The sequence below is a fragment of the Gopherus flavomarginatus genome, chromosome 2, assembly GCF_025201925.1.
Source record: "Gopherus flavomarginatus isolate rGopFla2 chromosome 2, rGopFla2.mat.asm, whole genome shotgun sequence".
Classification (NCBI taxonomy): domain Eukaryota; kingdom Metazoa; phylum Chordata; order Testudines; family Testudinidae; genus Gopherus; species Gopherus flavomarginatus.
Window position 1 is genome coordinate 93,337,165 of NC_066618.1, and position 17,332 is coordinate 93,354,496.

Genomic DNA, 17,332 nt, shown 5'->3' on the forward strand with positions numbered 1-17,332 from the left:
AAAATTGACAACAGAAAAAGAAGACAGAAGCAGAAGAAGATATTAAGATGAATGGAAAGATGGGTGAATAACTGTGACGAAGTGGGGATTTTCCCTTGTTAAGTTGTTTGTGAGCCTATGTGAGTCTTACTGTTTTGCATGAATGCTGTGTGTGCCCCCATTTCCCTGTGTATTGCACCAATGTCTAGGTGGTGGGAATAAGCATGTGTAACCTTTGTGGGGGTTGCTCCAGCTGCCTGCATGGATGCTATGGCCGCCCTTTCGTAACCTGAGACCCAGGAGGGGGATGTGACCAGGTGACTCTTGGCCCAGGAATCGAGACAAAGGCTGGAGGAGGAGTAACAGGCAGGGCAGGGGCCAGGCAGCTGGAAGTGAGTCGGTCATGGCTTGCTTGGAGCTCGGGGGTGGACCAGAGCCCCAGCTCTGGGCTCCCCTTCCCTTAAGATGGACTTGGCTGAAAGTCACTGATTTCTGTGCTAACAAGTTCTGTCCTACCCTGTGTTCCTGTCAACTAATAAACCTTCTGTTTTACCGGCTGGCTGAGAGTCACGTCTGACTGTGGAGTTGGGGTGCAGGCCCTCTGGCTTTCCCAGGAGCCCTGCCTGGGCAGACTTGCTGTGGGAAGCACATGGTGTGGAAGGGGATGCTGAATGCTCTGAGGTCAGACCCAGGAAGGTTGAAGGTGTGTAAGCTTCTTGCCCTGGGGACAGTATGCTCAGAGAGAGGAGGCATGCTCCCCCAAAGTCCTGACTGGTTTCGTAGGGAGCAATTCCAGAGCACTGCCCCAGTGACTCCGTGACAATAACATTCACTATGCATATGACAGTGCTGTTGGCTGAGACAGAAGAAGGTCTGATGAAGTTAGTGGAGCTTATATATGAATATAACAAAGACTCCATGCATCTGAACAAGTGGATTTTTTACCCACGAAAGCTTATGCCCAAATAAATCTATTAGTCTTTAAGGTGCCATCTGACTCCTCATTGTTTTTATAACAAATATATGGCCTAAAGTTGAATGCGGCCAAGACAAAAACTATAGTGGTATGCAAGCATCCTTGGAAAATATGCAAGATTCCAGTAAATGATATATCCATCCATACCGCTAGTGAGAAATTATTGCTACTTGTGAAGCATCATTATAGAAGATGGATTATTGAATACTGAGGTCAGCACCAGACTAGCAAGAGTGCAAGAGACATTCTGAAAGAATAAACATCTGATGAGGAGGGACATACATCTGAATACTAAATTCTAACTTTTATAAAACTTACATTTGGTTTGTGTTAAATTACAACTGTGAAACATGGCCATTCAAACAATTGATAATACAGAAACTACAATCCTTTGAATTATGGTGTTATGCAAGAACTGAAAATATCATGGATAGACTGCAGTGTTGTTGTAGCTGTGTTCATCCCAGGATACAGGAGAGACAAAGTGCGTGAGGTAATATTGTTGATTGAACCAACTTCTGTTGGTGAAAGCAGCAAGCTTTTGAGCTCCACAGGATTGTTCTTCAGGTCATGGACAGACTGTGCAACCAACAAAAAGGTATTGAAGATGATTGGAACTTAGCAAATGCTAGTTAGAAATCTTATCCAAAGGAAGATTTTATTTGCAGGGCACATTTTAGAAAGGTCAGCAGGCAATGCATGTTTATGAGCTCTGTAAGCAAAAGTTGATGGCAGAATTTGAGGAAGAAAAAGAAGATCTTGGATAGACAATGTGGTATCCTGGGTGAATCAAATGGACTATTCATCCACAAAGAGATTAACAGAGGATCATTTGGAATGGGCAACCATGGTTGGAAATCTCCAGTAATGGAGAGGCCACATAAGAAGAAGGCCTTTTTACACTGCCTAAGTGGCATAAAGGGGCCTCAGGGTAAATGAGAATCTGGCTCAAGGTATCTACAGACTCTCTGCCTCCCCAATATGTCTCAAGTTTATTCTGGAGGGATCATCTTAATGTGAGAGGGGGATATTCTGTCTCCATGACCATTCAGTCCTTAGGGTATGTTATGGTGTGGACTGAGATTGCCAAACAGCAGTCAGACCTTTAGTCACCACTGACATGGTTGGCTTTTTTTATCCTACTACCTAGAGATTTTTTAAATTAGATTTTGTAAAATGCAGACCATTCAAATTGTTGTGGAGCATACATACATACATAAAAAACAACATCATGCTCAATTAGCCAACTGAAAAACATCCATTGGGCTGTGTTGGCCGATTAAACACAGGTCCTCTGCCCAAGAGGACCCCGACTTCAAAGAGAAAGAGATAACTTCCAGTCCAGGACAAAGGGGTACTCCTACTTCCATGCCCAATCTCCAAGTACCATTCCAAAATCCAGATCGTATTGCCAATCCTCTAAAGCAGTTACGTGTCTTGGGTTTCCACCATTTTTGAACACTGATTATCTATGACACAGCCTTGGCAACACTTCCTTATATCAAACATCTCCAGCTTTCACACCATGAGTTTGAAATTGCCCTTCATCTTCTCTCAGATTATGGCCCACAGTAACATTTTGCTCTGGTGTTAATCTGTAGATTCTCTTTTCTTTTCTATCACCATTCACCATCTAAACCAATCTATCTCTATCCTGTTAGATAGAAGTACAGTAGGTATATTGCAATTATGAGAGTATGCAATCCTATGAAGGTATCTTATTTAGGACTGTCATGCTTGGATTCATGAAATTTCCTCTTCCTCCTTCCATCTCTAGGATGTGATCCACCCCCATCCACTCTGTGAAGGTGTCAATGTGTTTGGCCTACTCAAAAATTGCAGATGTTTTGAAGCTACCAGAGGCACAAACCATCTGCATGGAAGTTCTGTTCCTCAATTTACTCATCTGGCTTCATGGCACCACAAGGTCTGATAAAATCCCTGTGGGTGGGTTCACATATTAGAGGAGGAATCCAGCAAGTTAACATTGACTAAGACGTGAATTTTGGAGGTGGTGGAAACTTTGCATTAGAGATTGACTCACCAGGAACCAGGCCCAGCATCTCCAGATCCCTGGTGCCTGAACCCAGTGGAATACCTACTGGTAGGCAGCCAGAGAATTTGGAGAAGGGAGGAGGAGAAAAACATGTCATAAAGCCAGCACTCCCTCATCTTGGTTTCTGGTTCCCTCCACTCAGGGAAGAGGAGGGAAGCATGTGGGGCTCAGATATTTCAGCAAAGGAGAACCTAAAAATAATGGCCTACAATTGACTGTAATTGTGTTGGTTTGCTTTGCATTTAGATTTCTCAATGGCTACCTTTCAGAAAGGCTCATCTATCCACTGCAATGCAGATTTTGTCATCATATAAATAAACAGTCATTGTAATCAGACACTTATCTTGCTACCATAGAACCTAAATTTACACTTTCCCCTTTCCCTTTGTAGCAAAGGCCTCAGAAGTGTTAGAAATGACATAAAGTAAAAGAGAACTTCAAAATTAAAAACCAAGGTTCCAGGATCATCACAATTCAGATTTTATTCAACAGCAAAATTGAAGGAAATATTGGATATTTTTTCCTCCCGGACAAATGTTTCCAATGGATATTAAAAATAAAAACATCATCTCTAAATAAACTCACAATGTAATTATTTTTCATTAAATATATTTGTTTGGCCAAAGAACAAAAACAAAAAAGTTAGAACTCGTGTACAAAAACAAAAAATAAATCCCTTGCAAACTTGTAACACTGTAGCAATGATGATGCCGATTCAGATGTCTCACCATTTTCATGAATCTGTGGAAACTATTATTTTACTTTGAACCAAAAAAGAAAAAACTTTGGATAGCATCAAGCCAATTTTAGAGGCAATTGAGGCTTAGAATAGCTACAGCTACAGAGAACAGACCTAGTGCCTTCATTCACAATTTGTGCTAGTAATTTGGGAGAAATATAGGGCTATTTAAGAGACAGCAGAAAAAGAAGTTAGAAGCATTGCAGTGTTATAGTCCACAGTACAGTGAAAACCTGCAAACGACTTATTCTAGGGAACTATAACTGTGGCAGAGCACAGAGGATGGAGACACTGTTGCCAAAAGATGACGACAGTGATGATGGTGCAGAAGTTTAAGCAGTTAATACTTTTCATCTTTTTTTGAAATTAGTTGTGAGCTGACTCTTGGGATAGGTTGGGAAAATCTCGCTCTCTCCACCTTCCACTTACAGTAGCTGCTTCTCCTCTCTACCTCCCAACTTCCAGATAAAGCACCTGCAAGTGCCAGGTTTGGTTTTGTAGGCATGCAGTTTGGAAGCATCATATTTTATTTAGAATGCCTATTCCAGCATTAAAAATTTAAAAGTTCCTCTGATGGACGCTGCTTAGTGGTCTTCGCGTTAGCCACATCCAATGGACTGCAATTAGAAGTTAAAGCAATGTCATTTTTGACTAGCAATGGGGGAGATGGGATCAGGGGAAAGGAACAGATGCAGGGAATGGAAAGAAAAGTGAGTGCTTTAACCATAGTCCATAATCCAAGGTGTGCACATGTGGGCTTCTCTCGCTCTTTGTTTAATCTTTCCAGTTATAATATTTCCAGTTTAAATGCGAGTTTCAATGGGCAGTTTCAGTTACAGTCATAAACAAAATCATAGTTGCTGGGCTCCTTTGGAATTGGTGGGGGAGCATCAGGAATCTGTATATTCTCCAAGTCAAGGAGACGCAGCTTTATCTCCATGCTGAGCAGCGTGTCCAAGTCATTTCGTGTCAGGTCACTCATCATATCCTTCCCAAGGAGGGCATTCAATCCATCGGTCCAGATACAGTACTGCCGTGGAAGACAAGAATCTTCATTAAGTCCAGACCTAACCTGCTCTCCCATGCAAACAAATCAGCCAACCGCGTCATCTCCAGTGCATTTATGCTCCAGTGACTTAAAAACATCTCTAAAATTAAACTAGACAGATGCACTTCTTTGGCTTAATTTTAAACATATTTATTAGCTAGTGATCTAGTGTGAAACAGGTAAATGTTTCAAACAGCTGGTCAGAATATGGTAACAAAAATTCTGGGAAACATCAAAAGAAATGAAAAATGTTCCTTTTAAAAAAAATGGGGAATTTCTCTGGTGTGTGGGCTTTTTGCTTGGAAAATTTCCAACACAGTGAAAATTTTCTTTGTTTTTAGTCAAAATTTTTTGATTTTTTTAAAAAAAGGCCTTTATTCCAAATTGAAAATTTTCACATTCAGTCAGCTCTAATATTTGATAAACCAGAAGAATGTATACAGTAAACCAAGTAGTTTCTAAAAGACACTTCTCCTTCAATCTCAAGAATGCCACTTTGTATCATCTTCCCACTAATTAATAGATTCATAAATTCATAGATCATAGGGCTGGAAGGGATGTCTAGAGGTCATCGAGTCTAGTCCCCTGCCCTCATGGCAGGACCAAATACTGTCTAGACCATCTCGGATAGACATTTATCTAACCTACTCTTAAGTATCTCCAGAGATGGAGATTCCACAACCTCCCTAAGCAATTTATTCAAGTGTTTAACCATTCTGACAGTTAGGAACTTTTTCCTAATGTCCAACCTAAACCTCCCTTGCTGCAGTTTAAGCCCATTGCTTCTTGTTCTATCCTTAGAGGCTAAGATGAACAGGTTTTCTCCCTCCTCCTTATGACACCCTCTTAGATACCTGAAAACTGCTATTATGTCCCCTCTCAAGTCTTCTCTTTTCCAAACTAAACAAACCCAATTCTTTCAGCCTTCCTTCATAGGTCATGTTCTCTAGACCTTTAATCATTCTTTTTGCTCTTCTCTGGACCCTCTCCAATTTCTCCACATCTTTCTTGAAATGCGATGCCCAGAACTGGACACAATATTCCAGTTGAGGCCTAACCAGTGCAGAGTAGAGTGGAAGAATGACTTCTCGTGTCTTGCTCATAACACACCTGTTAATGTATCCCAGAATCATGTTTGCTTTTTTTGCAACAGCATCACACTGTTGACCCATATTTAGCTTGTGGTCCACCATAACCCCTAGATCCCTTTCTGCCGTACTCCTTCCTAGACAGTCTCTTCCCATTCTGTATGTGTGAAATTGATTGTTCCTTCCTAAGTGGAGCACTTTGTATTTGTCTTTATTAAACTTTATCCTATTTACCTCAGACCGTTTCTCCAATTTGTCCAGATCATTTTGAATTATGACCCTATCCTCCAAAGCAGTTGTAATCCCTCCCAGTTTGGTATTGGACCACCAGCCAGGCACGGCCAGTGAATAGAGCCCTGTGTGGTTGTATCTGCATCTGATCCACTATCTGCAAAAAATGGTCTGCAGATATCTGCGGATTTGCAGGGCTCCGTTTATGATTCACATTGACCAGCTAATAAGGTTTCAAACTCTAACTTGCCCTGTCTACAATGGGATTTTAAATCGTGCTAAGCTTTCATGTTTTAAATATACATTTTTTCCGTAGAGTAGACAGGCCTCCAAGAAAGAACAAAAAGCTGACCTGAAAATAAAATTCCTGCTGAACATACAGCTCCATGGTGTTTTGCAAATTCACCGTTTCCTTAAACATTTCTATAAGAAAGATTTATCAGGAGAAGTAAAGGAATGATTGAAAAGAAATGGAGGTGCTTTTACATGTGGACCCATGCTGGAAAGCTCTCCACGTAATATCTGATCATCTGATGTAACCAGCGCCCCCTCAGCACAAGCATCTCAGTGCATTGGTGAGGGCAGAGCCATGGTTCTCCTCTGGTTCAAACATAACTGATTTGGAGCCCCTTCTAGTTCCTTGCAACCTTCTTCTGGCACCTATTATGTGGGTGCAGTGGATGGAGAAAGGGACTCCTTGTCTCATCTCCCCTTTGGCAAGTGAACCTAATCAGACATGCATAATTTAGGAAACTGCTAGAAATCCTACTGAGCAGGTGGAAAAATCACAGCACTGATTCAGAGGTACTTCTTTCAACGTACAAAACAGACTAAAGAGCCACTGAAGAATCAACTCAATTTAATACAGACTAATTTTAATGAAGTGGCAGTGAAACCTAATTCTAACCAGTCTTATTAGCTTCTCTGTCAAAACGCAGGGATGGAATAATCCACGTTTTTTGTTTCTTTGTTTTGGTATTCTGTCAAAACCATCTCAGCATTCAAAGGAAAAACAAATACGATGGGGTAATCTCAAAGTGTGTGAGCTTTGACAGACGGCTAAGCTGTATTGCCAAATTTAAAAGATCATGAGTCAGGCTCCCCAAAACAATGATGGTAGCTCAGACATCGTGAGTTTAAAATATTGGGTTCATTTTATTTGCTTTCTGGTTTTTAAGCCTTTAAGCACACCAAATATTGAGACACAAATCTCAAAAGTTGGGAACACTGCTAAGTTAAGTTAACACTGCTAATTTAGACCAATTAGGACATTTCCGTACCACCAGCAGAAATTTAGGCTGGGTTTTTGGTGGGAGAACTTGTGACGCTAAGTGCTGCAGGAAGTACTGGCCAGCAGGGCCTGAGTGGCAGCCCCTTGCAGCCAGCTGATTGGCCCATGCTGATATATAAACCAAGAAACCATTACAGGGAGCTGTCTGAGCTGCCTGCTTCCTCCCCCTTCACACCTTGCCTTGCCGGTTCATGTCTGACTCTGCTACTTGCCTCCTGTCTGCAATTCAGAGCCTCACTCTTGCTTCCTAGCATCCTGACTTGACTCAACCCCTCATCCGCTACTCATCTCTTCACCACAACTTGGTAGCTGATCCATGCAGGCTGGCTGTCCGCAGCCCAGCCCTGACGCTGGCTCTTGCTTTTCTGGTCACAAACGCAGACTTCTTCAAGCATGCCAATTTTGTTTTAAATGAGCTGGACAAAGTTGAAGGTAAAAACAGAGGAGGATGTTTAGGAAAAGATTACAAGGTCTCTGTTAGTTCATTAGAAGATGGCAGTAGTCATATGCTGCATTTTCCAGTGGAGGTGACTGAAATATTTACTAATTTCTGTGACAATTGGCCCCTAAGAGCCAACATGGACTATAATTAAATTGTTGCAGAATTTATGGCAGAAAGAACCCAACATGTGTCCAGTCTAGAGGTTGAAGAGCACTACGTCTTTTCTAAAACAATCACTCTAAGCAGTAGCTGAAGCTTTGGGAGCTCTAGAAACGTTATTGTTAACTTCTCTTAACTGAAGATTTGCCATCAAATCACTTCCTGAAACGAAAAAGCATCTAAGTGACATTGAAAAATTAATCCTTAGAAGCTCATTTGGCTTTTTCTATCAGAATTAACATCTGTTTAAAAGATTTTAGCCAGAACTGCAAATGTGAAAGCTGCATACCTAATGCACTTTAATTGTCCTTTCTTGTGCTAAGCATCCTTCTAAGTTTATATCTGGAAATCCCAAATACTTTGAGACAATCATTTGTGATGCTTCCATCTTCAATTTGGAAATTGACCATTATCTTCCAAGGTATATGCTTCTTCGGGGGTGGGCTGTTTTGTTTTGCTTTTTTATTTGCACCATTGGCTCACAGAGCTCTGTCCCATCCCACATAGTGGATACAGCAGAATGTATAGTGTTATGTGCCAGGAGCATGCTTAATAACATTAAACTGAGAACAGGGGGGATGTGCCACCTAGTAGCATAAAAGGCCAATGTGTTTGTATCCATAAACTCCACTGATGGTATGGGAATGTGGTCAAGACTAGTTGATGATGCCTGTTGGTGTTTCACAGTCTTGATAGTACAGGCCAGGGATGTTATACTGAGGTTAACTTGATTATTCTATAATCTTGTATGAACTGATTATTGGTCACACAGGAGAACATTGAAGTTTTATTTGTATTCACTTGGGAGAATTACCCACTTTCCAGTGATTAAAATAGATTGAATTAAGAAGAGAAGCTCTTACTACACCAGGAAAGGAGGAGGGGGGGACTTATGAGTGAGCACAGCCCTCCCAAAACAGGAGACAAGGGAGAGGTCTCTCTCTGTTTTATTATTATTTGTATTACTGTATCACCTAGGAGCTCCACTCATGGACCAGGATTCTATTGTGCTAGGTGCTGGACAGACACAGAACAAAACGACTGTCCCTGAAAACTTACGATCTTTATAGAGGTGGGAGAGCTGTGTTTCCCACTCCATCTCACCCTTGTTTCCCCTTACTTTAACCTCTACTTACCTCATGCTTATCAGGAGCGATGAAATTCAGTTGGCCATTTGAGTCATACAATATAGAGAAAGCAAGCTCAAGCACCTCCTGGAAGAACACAGTCATAAAGAAACCCATATTAGAAGTCCATAAGAAAGAGTCACACATTCACACCTTGCTCTTTTCCCTGCCAACAACTCGGAAGAAAACTGAAATACTTTACCGTATGCACCAGAATAAAATGATACTCACCTGAAATGCTACTTCATTTTCGGCCAATACTGCCATGGTTCCAGCATATCACAAGAGACACTGACAACAGAACCAACACTGGTGCCAACGGGGCTTAGGCAAGGCTAAAAATCGGAGTAGCGGTGTCAGTTTGAGGCTCCAACTTAGCCTAGAGTTTGGGTTCTGGTTTGAGCTCTGCCTTGGCTAGGGTCTGAGATCAGAGATACCGAAACCTCACAAAGCCATAGCCCCATAAGACAGATATTTCACAAGGACAATTCATTTTCTGATATTTGTGCCATCGTTGATGCCAGAAATCTTACAGAATTATCCATTCTTAGGAGATTTCTGCCATTTTGATTGCCATCTGAACCAGTACAGGCAAATGTGTCCTGTGTGGGTTTGGATCCAACCACACAGAGGGAAATCCCCAAGGAGCACAGAAGGCTTCCATAGCTGATTCTTCACCCTCCTCTCAGGGTCCACTCCCACCAGCGTAGGGGACATTTTGGGGATGGGAGGGTTCAAACAGACCTGCACTCTAGTGCTTCCCACTCTCGTAACACCCTTTAGAGGGTCATTACAAGCTGGTGTAACATAAAGCAGCTCTGTAGCTACACAGAGTTGCCCTGAATAATATAAGGAAGGAAGACAGAAACATGGTGAAAAGCTACCTGTGTGTTTCTCCTCAGATGCACTTCCAACGTTGCCTCCAAGAATCTGCCCCACAGTATAACCACCTTCAAACTTTTCCACCACTTCACCTCCGCCTACATCTCTACCCTCATTTCTTCTACTCTCACTCCCCCATTTCTCATGTTCCAGCCCAAGCTTCTTTCCTCACTACCTCATTCAATTCCTTCCCGTTGCAAATTCAGTGCCTTATTCCATGCTGTCCTCTCTGCATTGTACAGATTCCTAAACCAGGTGCTAACTCCCTACCTCTCCTCCTTTGAATCCCTTCTGAGAACACAGGAGTCCCACAAAACCTACTGGCAATAACTTCCACCTTCCATGCTCTGCTCTTCAAAAATGCCACATCTGTGTGTCTACTCAGATTGTAAGATCTTTGGGTTGAGCAGCCAGGGTCCGTGTATGTGTGTGTGTAGAAAATCTGGCTCTTGCTTTTGTTTAACAGGTCATACTTGTTGCAAGTCCATGTAAGCACTAGAGCTATATTATAAACTCTGACACAACACTGGGTACATAATTAGTGTCTAACAAATACTGTGATAATAAGGATAAATTAATAAGTTTCTCAATGTGGTTCACATTCTTATTTCCATTTCAAACGGTTTTAGAGCGCATACAGTGCTACAAATAAAAAATGTTAGCTCCTCCCATGCATCTATCTGACATATTACTGTTTTTGTTGTTCAGTTATATAGATCTCAAATAAGTTTTTTTTTGAGGGGCAGGTTGGAAAGAGATGATCAGTTTTCTCTCCTATGTATCTGAACTGGAATTTTCAAAGGAGCCTAAGGGAAATAGTTAAGCATGCAACCCTTGTTGAAAGTCAAGAGAATCAAGTGCCTTTGAAAATGCCAGCCTATGTAAATAAATAGTCAGCCTTTATCAATAGCGACCACACTGCTACCTAAGGTACTGTGGTATTTCCATATGCTGAAACTAGCAAGTACATGTGGTATATCAGTTATTGCAGTACATCTCAATATCAACTCTGATTAGTTTTTACCACACGCTAACAGTAATTAGTGAAGTGACTGGTGTAACCTCTACTTGGTGGACTCAGAAATATACCCCTTCATATCATTGGTCCGGTTCTTTTTACTCCCTTGTTTCCTGGTCAGTGGCCCTATAACACTGATTGTCTTTACAGGCTCTCTTGAAGAAGGAGAGAAGAAAGGCATACAACAATTGTTCCTACACAGCTAGAAGCTACAGGAGCACTGCTTCCAATATTCATGATATTGAGAATCAATAATGAAACAACTGTAAATCTGGCTATAGCAGATATACCAGGCCAGATTTGATCACAGGTACACAGAGCCAGAGAGCTCCATTGACTTCAGTGGAGTTACTCCAGATTTACACTGATGTAACAAGACCAGAATCTGGATTACAAACTTTAAATTACACTCTATACATACTTTGTGGTTGACCTGAGACTTCAGTATCACATGGCAAAAATTCTTGCTTTCCTCAGGGTGTGGGTATTATCTCAAACTTGCTGTATTTCTAGAACATACAAAAGGAGCTCTCTGGGTTAATTTCCAGAGGGAGCAACAGCTCCTGGCTCTACAGATGCACTCAGCTATCAAATTGTTTATAGTTTATGTAGTTATTTCCTGTGTTAGGCATGTCTCTTAAGTGTATCTTATTAAGAGTAACGACTGCATGCCAGAACCAAATTTACCTCTGCCCGTACAAGCCTGGTCTTATCTCCTCTCATAGTGTTATCAATTACTGATATCAGAAAATGCCAAGTTATGAAACAAAATGCGCAGGGGATGGAGCCTTTACTATGAAGCTACTGAATTTCCAGAAGGTCATCAACAAATCCTGTACGTAGGACTAGGGATGTGAAAGAACCAATAACAAACAGTATGATGCTCCAAGCTCAGCCTTTCTGTCAGATATCACCTTCTCAACATTCTCCAGCTAACTCTTCCCCTCAACTCGCCACCCGGGTTGAAGACCCCACTGGTAATGGATCCAGTCCTGGCTCCTACCTATATCCCTACATGCCATGCCCTGAAGTCATTGCCACGTCTTGCACCCATTTTGCTCTATTATCACTCCCTTCTCTCCCTCTTTCCCATGTTCTCTCATTTGCCTTTTTGTCTCTTTTGTCTTTTTTTTTGCTGGGTCTTACTTTCAGTGTTTCATTCAGTCCATTAACTTTCTCACAATTATCTCCTTCCCTTTCTGTCTCCCTCTGAAAACCCAGTTCTCAATCTCTCTGTGTTCACTTTTCCCTTCTAACTCTTTCCACCAGCTCCTCTCTCTGTCCCAGATCCATCCTTTCTCTCATAATCCTTCCAATTTGCTCCCTATTTCCAACTCTGTTTCACTTCTTCCTCTGCACCCATTCTTTCATCACTTCTAACTTCTCCCTCTCCCCTGGTTTTGCTCTCCCTCCCTCTCTCTCTCTTCCTTTCTTCTCCTAGTGAATTCTTCTCTGCCCCTTCCTGTATTTACAAGAGGAATCAGTGCTTGGAACCAGAGATGTCTCTCACATTGAAATAGAGTGTGAACACTCTGCTTAAAGTTACTGGCCACTCCCTGCTTCAGCCTTTACAGAAGAGATGTGAGCAGATCTCCTCTCCCACAATGTCTGTTTGCCTCTCTGGCTGCTATACCTGGTTCCATTGTACAGGCCAATCAGAGACCGGATCAGGGAGCGGGGAAGCTTTTGATGATCAGATTTGCTACTGGTTAATTGTTATGCTGCAACTGCTTAAGGCTGAGGAGCACAAGCGATCATATGCAGCTGAAACTATCATGTGAGTGTCCTTCCATCTCACTGTGAGTGGTCTCATGGTTCCTACAGCCCACATCACAGGTTGGGAACCATAGGCCTATTAAGTCAATGCCAGGGCAGGATGGTTCCCACCGTACACTACCTAGAATGTGTGCTGGTGTTCTTGTTCTGTGATAAGCAAGGAAAAATCAAAGAGAACAGATGTTTCTGAAGAACGGAGAAGCAAGTAGATTAATTTCTGCTCACTAAAAATTCTCCGCAGATGGAGAAAGTAAATAAGGAGGTGTTATTTACTCCTTCACATAACACAAGAACCAGGGGTCACCCAATGAAATTGACAGGCAGCAGGCTTAAAACAATCGAAAGTAAGTATTTCATCACACAATGCCAGTCAACTTATGAAACTCGTTGCCAGGGGATGTTGCGGAGGCCAAAACTACAATGGGGTTCAAAAAGATTTAGATAACCATTGATGGACCTATTCTCCATGAACTTATTAGCCAGGATGGGCAGGAATGGTGTCCCTAGCCTCTGTTTGCCAGAAGCTGGGAATGGGCGACAGAGGATGGATCACTTGATGATTCCCTGTTCTGTTCATTCCCTCTGGGGCACCTGGCCTTTGCCACTGTCGGAAGATAGGACACTGGGCCTTTGGACTGACCAAGTACAGCCGTTCTTCTGTTCTTAAACCTGCAAGTCAGCAAATGGAAGGGATGGCTGGGGAATACCCACGGCTAGATGAACATGTCTCTCATACTTCCCTGTTAAATGGCTTTTAAATTAAATACAATTCATTTGCATAAAAAATATTAATATTATATGAGAGGCACAAATGAGCCTAATAGTGAGCCTTAAAATTGAACCCAATTTAAAAAGTGACCAAGACTAAACAACCATGGATTCAAGTCTGCTTCCATCAAGCCATTCCAGTTTCATATGGCATCAAAATTCCAGTTCAGTTTTGTTCCAATTTATTTCTAAATGATCCCAGTGGAAGAATAAGGGCTGATGTTGACCAATGGAGAAATGATGAAGCCACTGTTAAGAACATTCTGCCAATTCTATTCCTGTGTGTAACACTGTCATTCTCTCATTTAATTTTCTTTTCTGCCTATGAATACACATTATATATAACAAGCACCTTAATGTATATTCGCTCCCTCTCTCTTTCTCTCTCTCCTCTGAAGGTATCCTTTTAAATCCTCTCTTCAATTGTGAAACTTCAACCTATGCTCCGTGCTTTGTAAATACAAAGAAAACAGGGTTTGTGAGATTTTGATACATCATTGTCAGCTGTCAAACTAAATTAAATTAAAATTTATCTAAGCAGTGCTGCAATATTCTGTACAGACTATTAAAATGTTGCAGACATTGTGCATACAGTCTGTATTACACAATAACTAACCTTCCAAATTCTGTTATTCCTAAAGCAGAAAATGAGGACATGGAAAAATCAACATCATAAATGGAGTAATGACGAAGATTACTACAGTCTGTACCAAAAACTGAATTCAACAGCTATGGATGTAATTATGTTACCTATCAATTCCTGACCTCCATGTCTTTGGTTAGCAGCTTTATGTCAGTCTATTGCAATTTTACCCTAGGAAATGGTGCATTACTGACTGCTGAGGGCATACAAATCTGTAGCCCTTCTATTTAACATTAAACTCTACTTAAACACTGCTGCTTTATAAAGATGACAAGTTTTCATCACCCACTGTATGGTTTCTGTCTTTGTTTTTGTGGACAAATGAATGCCAAGATAAGGAAGCATTAAAAATACTTCATATATATGCCACAGCCAAATGCTGTTGATGTCTCAGATGCAGCAATAAGTAGGAGCTGTGTGCAATCTATTGCGTGTACGTGTGTGTTTGTGTTCTAATTCAGAAAATTAACCAGGAAAATTTTTTCTTTCTTTCTTTCTTTTTTTTGGTTTGGTTTTGATTTTCATTTGATAAGGCTTTTCATTTTCAATCAGAAATATTCTATAGTGAAAGAAGATGAGGCTAAACTCTGTATTTCAAAATGACTATTTTGCTCTATGAGCCAAATACAACTGATACTAATTACCTGTGTGGGAAACAAACACAAACAGAGCTTCTGAGATGGTCTGTCCCTCCAGCCATCTTGCACTCATCAGCGTAGTATCTTAGAATCAGCCATTGAGGGAAGAGCTAGTTTCAGCTGTCTCTACCTGTCCTCATCTCCTTCTCATTGTAGGAAAAGACCAGAGGTGGGAAGGGACTGACAAAGGTACATTGCAATGTTTATGGGGGGAAGCTTTCACTGCACCCATCCCCATGGTGCCTGGCTCAGATCTTTCATTAGTCCTGTGCTTTCATGAACATTCAACATACACATTTTGTTTTCAAAATTAAACACTACCGAGGTAGGAAATCCTATTTTTAATATTTTATGCTTCAGATTTTTTCTAAGCATCACAACTAGAGGTGGATCCAAAGCAGAACTTCAAAATATTCCTAATTTCAGGCATTGACAGATTCAGATTAAAAGCCCCTGGCAAGAACCCTGTGGTTTTAAGTCAGATCCAAAGCAATGAGGGTCTTATTTCCCCACTGAAATTCATATGCAGCACAGGTTGATGGAAGTCTCATGAATATACTTGTTGGCCAGGGATTTCCACCTTTAAAGATGGCAGAATTTCCCCAAGATCATTGGATCTTCCAAGCTCTCGTAATTGGGAATTAATTTCTTAGCAAAAAAAAAAGGATTTTAGCACTATGAAACCTGAACACTAGTGATAGCTTCAGCTTCTTGACCTCAAACTCTGAAAAATATCCTAAACCTAATCTGGATCTGAACACTGCCTCCTCTTCCCAATTCCACTGTAACACTGAATGCATCATTGCTGCCTTAAAATTCAAATATCACATGGCATCCTTTCATCAGCATCCATTTCACACTTGAAATTTATAAACTAAACATAAATTGTATTTTTTGCTGTGTGACAGGGATGCAGTGACAGATTCATCAGAGAAAATGGTAAGCACTATTAATTTGTTACATGAGGATAATGTTTCAGAAGGTAACATCATTAGGCCACTCATCATTAGTTATTGCTACTCTGCTAGACTCCCTGGAATCCAGCAGGAGCCAGAATTCCTGATCACTTCCCCGTATGTGTTGTGTTTACCCACAATTATCACAATGCACAGATGCCATGAAAGTTAAACATAGGGTTGAGCCCACTCAAGTAGGCTTGTCTAATAATTTGACTCACATGGTCCTAGATGAAAACAGAAAAAGACAGAAAAATACAGAAAAAGAGAGAGAGAGAGAGAGAGAGTGTGTGTGTGTGTGTGTGTGGGTGTTCACATACAAATGGATTTGCAGCAAGCCAGAATGCAGTTATTTCAGGAAAGGTCAAGTTCACAGTCTTTGTATTCTGCAGAATGAACATTTATAATAATTTGAAAGTCATACCTTGTTTTGTTTAAGAGCACCTTTCTCCTTCATGTGAGGGCAGTCCTTCCCTGTCACAACTGCTTTTATATCTGCCACAGGTACTGCATTCAAAAAAAGAAAATGAGTGTAACCAAAAAGTGTAAGAGCTGTGCTGTCAAACAAGAGGCAAAACTGATGTGTCAAAAATTCCAGCTACTATACCATTACCAGAGTCTGCTGTGAAAAAGAAAACTAAGCAAAACAACTGAAACAGGCATCACTGAGCTTTAACATAATGGATTGAAGTTTCACATGTCTAGATGGAAACGTGAACTAGGATTCTGCTTTCTCCCTCTTGTTGAGACTTTTGATGGAAAATGGATTTTGTGTAGATGTGTATAGGGTTTATGTACACTCACACCTCTAGACCAGAGGTTCTCAAACTGTGGTCCACGAACTCCATTCAAGTGGTCTGCAGATAGTTCCCTCTAAGGTGCGCGCCTGGGCGGCGGCACACAAGAAAATGAAGGGTCACCCACCTAATTAGTGGAACCGAGCAGGTGTGGCTCCATTACTTAGGTGCCTGGATGCTGGAGAAGATGCATATGTAAGGTGAGGTGGTGGCCTGGGGCAGAATAGGGGGTAAGTGGGAGGAGGCAGTGGGTTGAGAAGAGGAGATTGGAGGAATTTGGAACATGCAGGGCTGCAGTGGCCAGAGAAAGAGGTCACCTTCCCCAGCTCCAGGGCTGCGGCTGCCAGGGAGAGACAGCCTTCCTTCCCAGCATCAGCTCTGTGGCTGGGGAGAGAACCCCCTCCTTCCCAGCCCCAGCTCGGAGACTGCCATGCGGGGGGAGAGAGGGAGAGAATCCCCTCCTTCCCAGCTCCAGCTCGGGGGCGGCCATGGTGGGGGAGAGAGGGAGAGAATCCCCTCCTTCCCAGCTCCAGTTCAGGGCCTGCCATGGCAGGGGACAGAGGGCACATCCAAGGTAAGACTACTGATATTAAAATATGAGTTGTGTGCTTTTATTTGTAGAACAAAAAAATGTTAATTGTTGTTAAGTTTTTTTATATAGGCTTTTATCTAAAGCATTTTACAATAGTTAGCTAACAGTATAAACAACATTTGGAAA

At 41.5% G+C, this 17,332-nt stretch overlaps 1 protein-coding gene across 1 annotated transcript in view; it reads right to left on the reverse strand.

Annotated features, from left to right (window-relative positions):
* Positions 1-3,475: 3,475 nt before the first annotated feature.
* The window catches only part of ELMO1 (engulfment and cell motility 1), a 112,732-nt gene continuing 98,875 nt past the window's right edge, over positions 3,476-17,332 (reverse strand). Inside the window, exons 5-7 of the mRNA XM_050937810.1 lie at positions 16,242-16,324; positions 9,146-9,223; positions 3,476-4,780 (exon numbers count right to left, since the gene is read on the reverse strand). Coding sequence (XP_050793767.1) covers positions 4,580-4,780; positions 9,146-9,223; positions 16,242-16,324 — 362 coding nt within the window. The 3' untranslated portion in view covers positions 3,476-4,579. The remainder of the gene's footprint in view (positions 4,781-9,145; positions 9,224-16,241; positions 16,325-17,332) is intronic.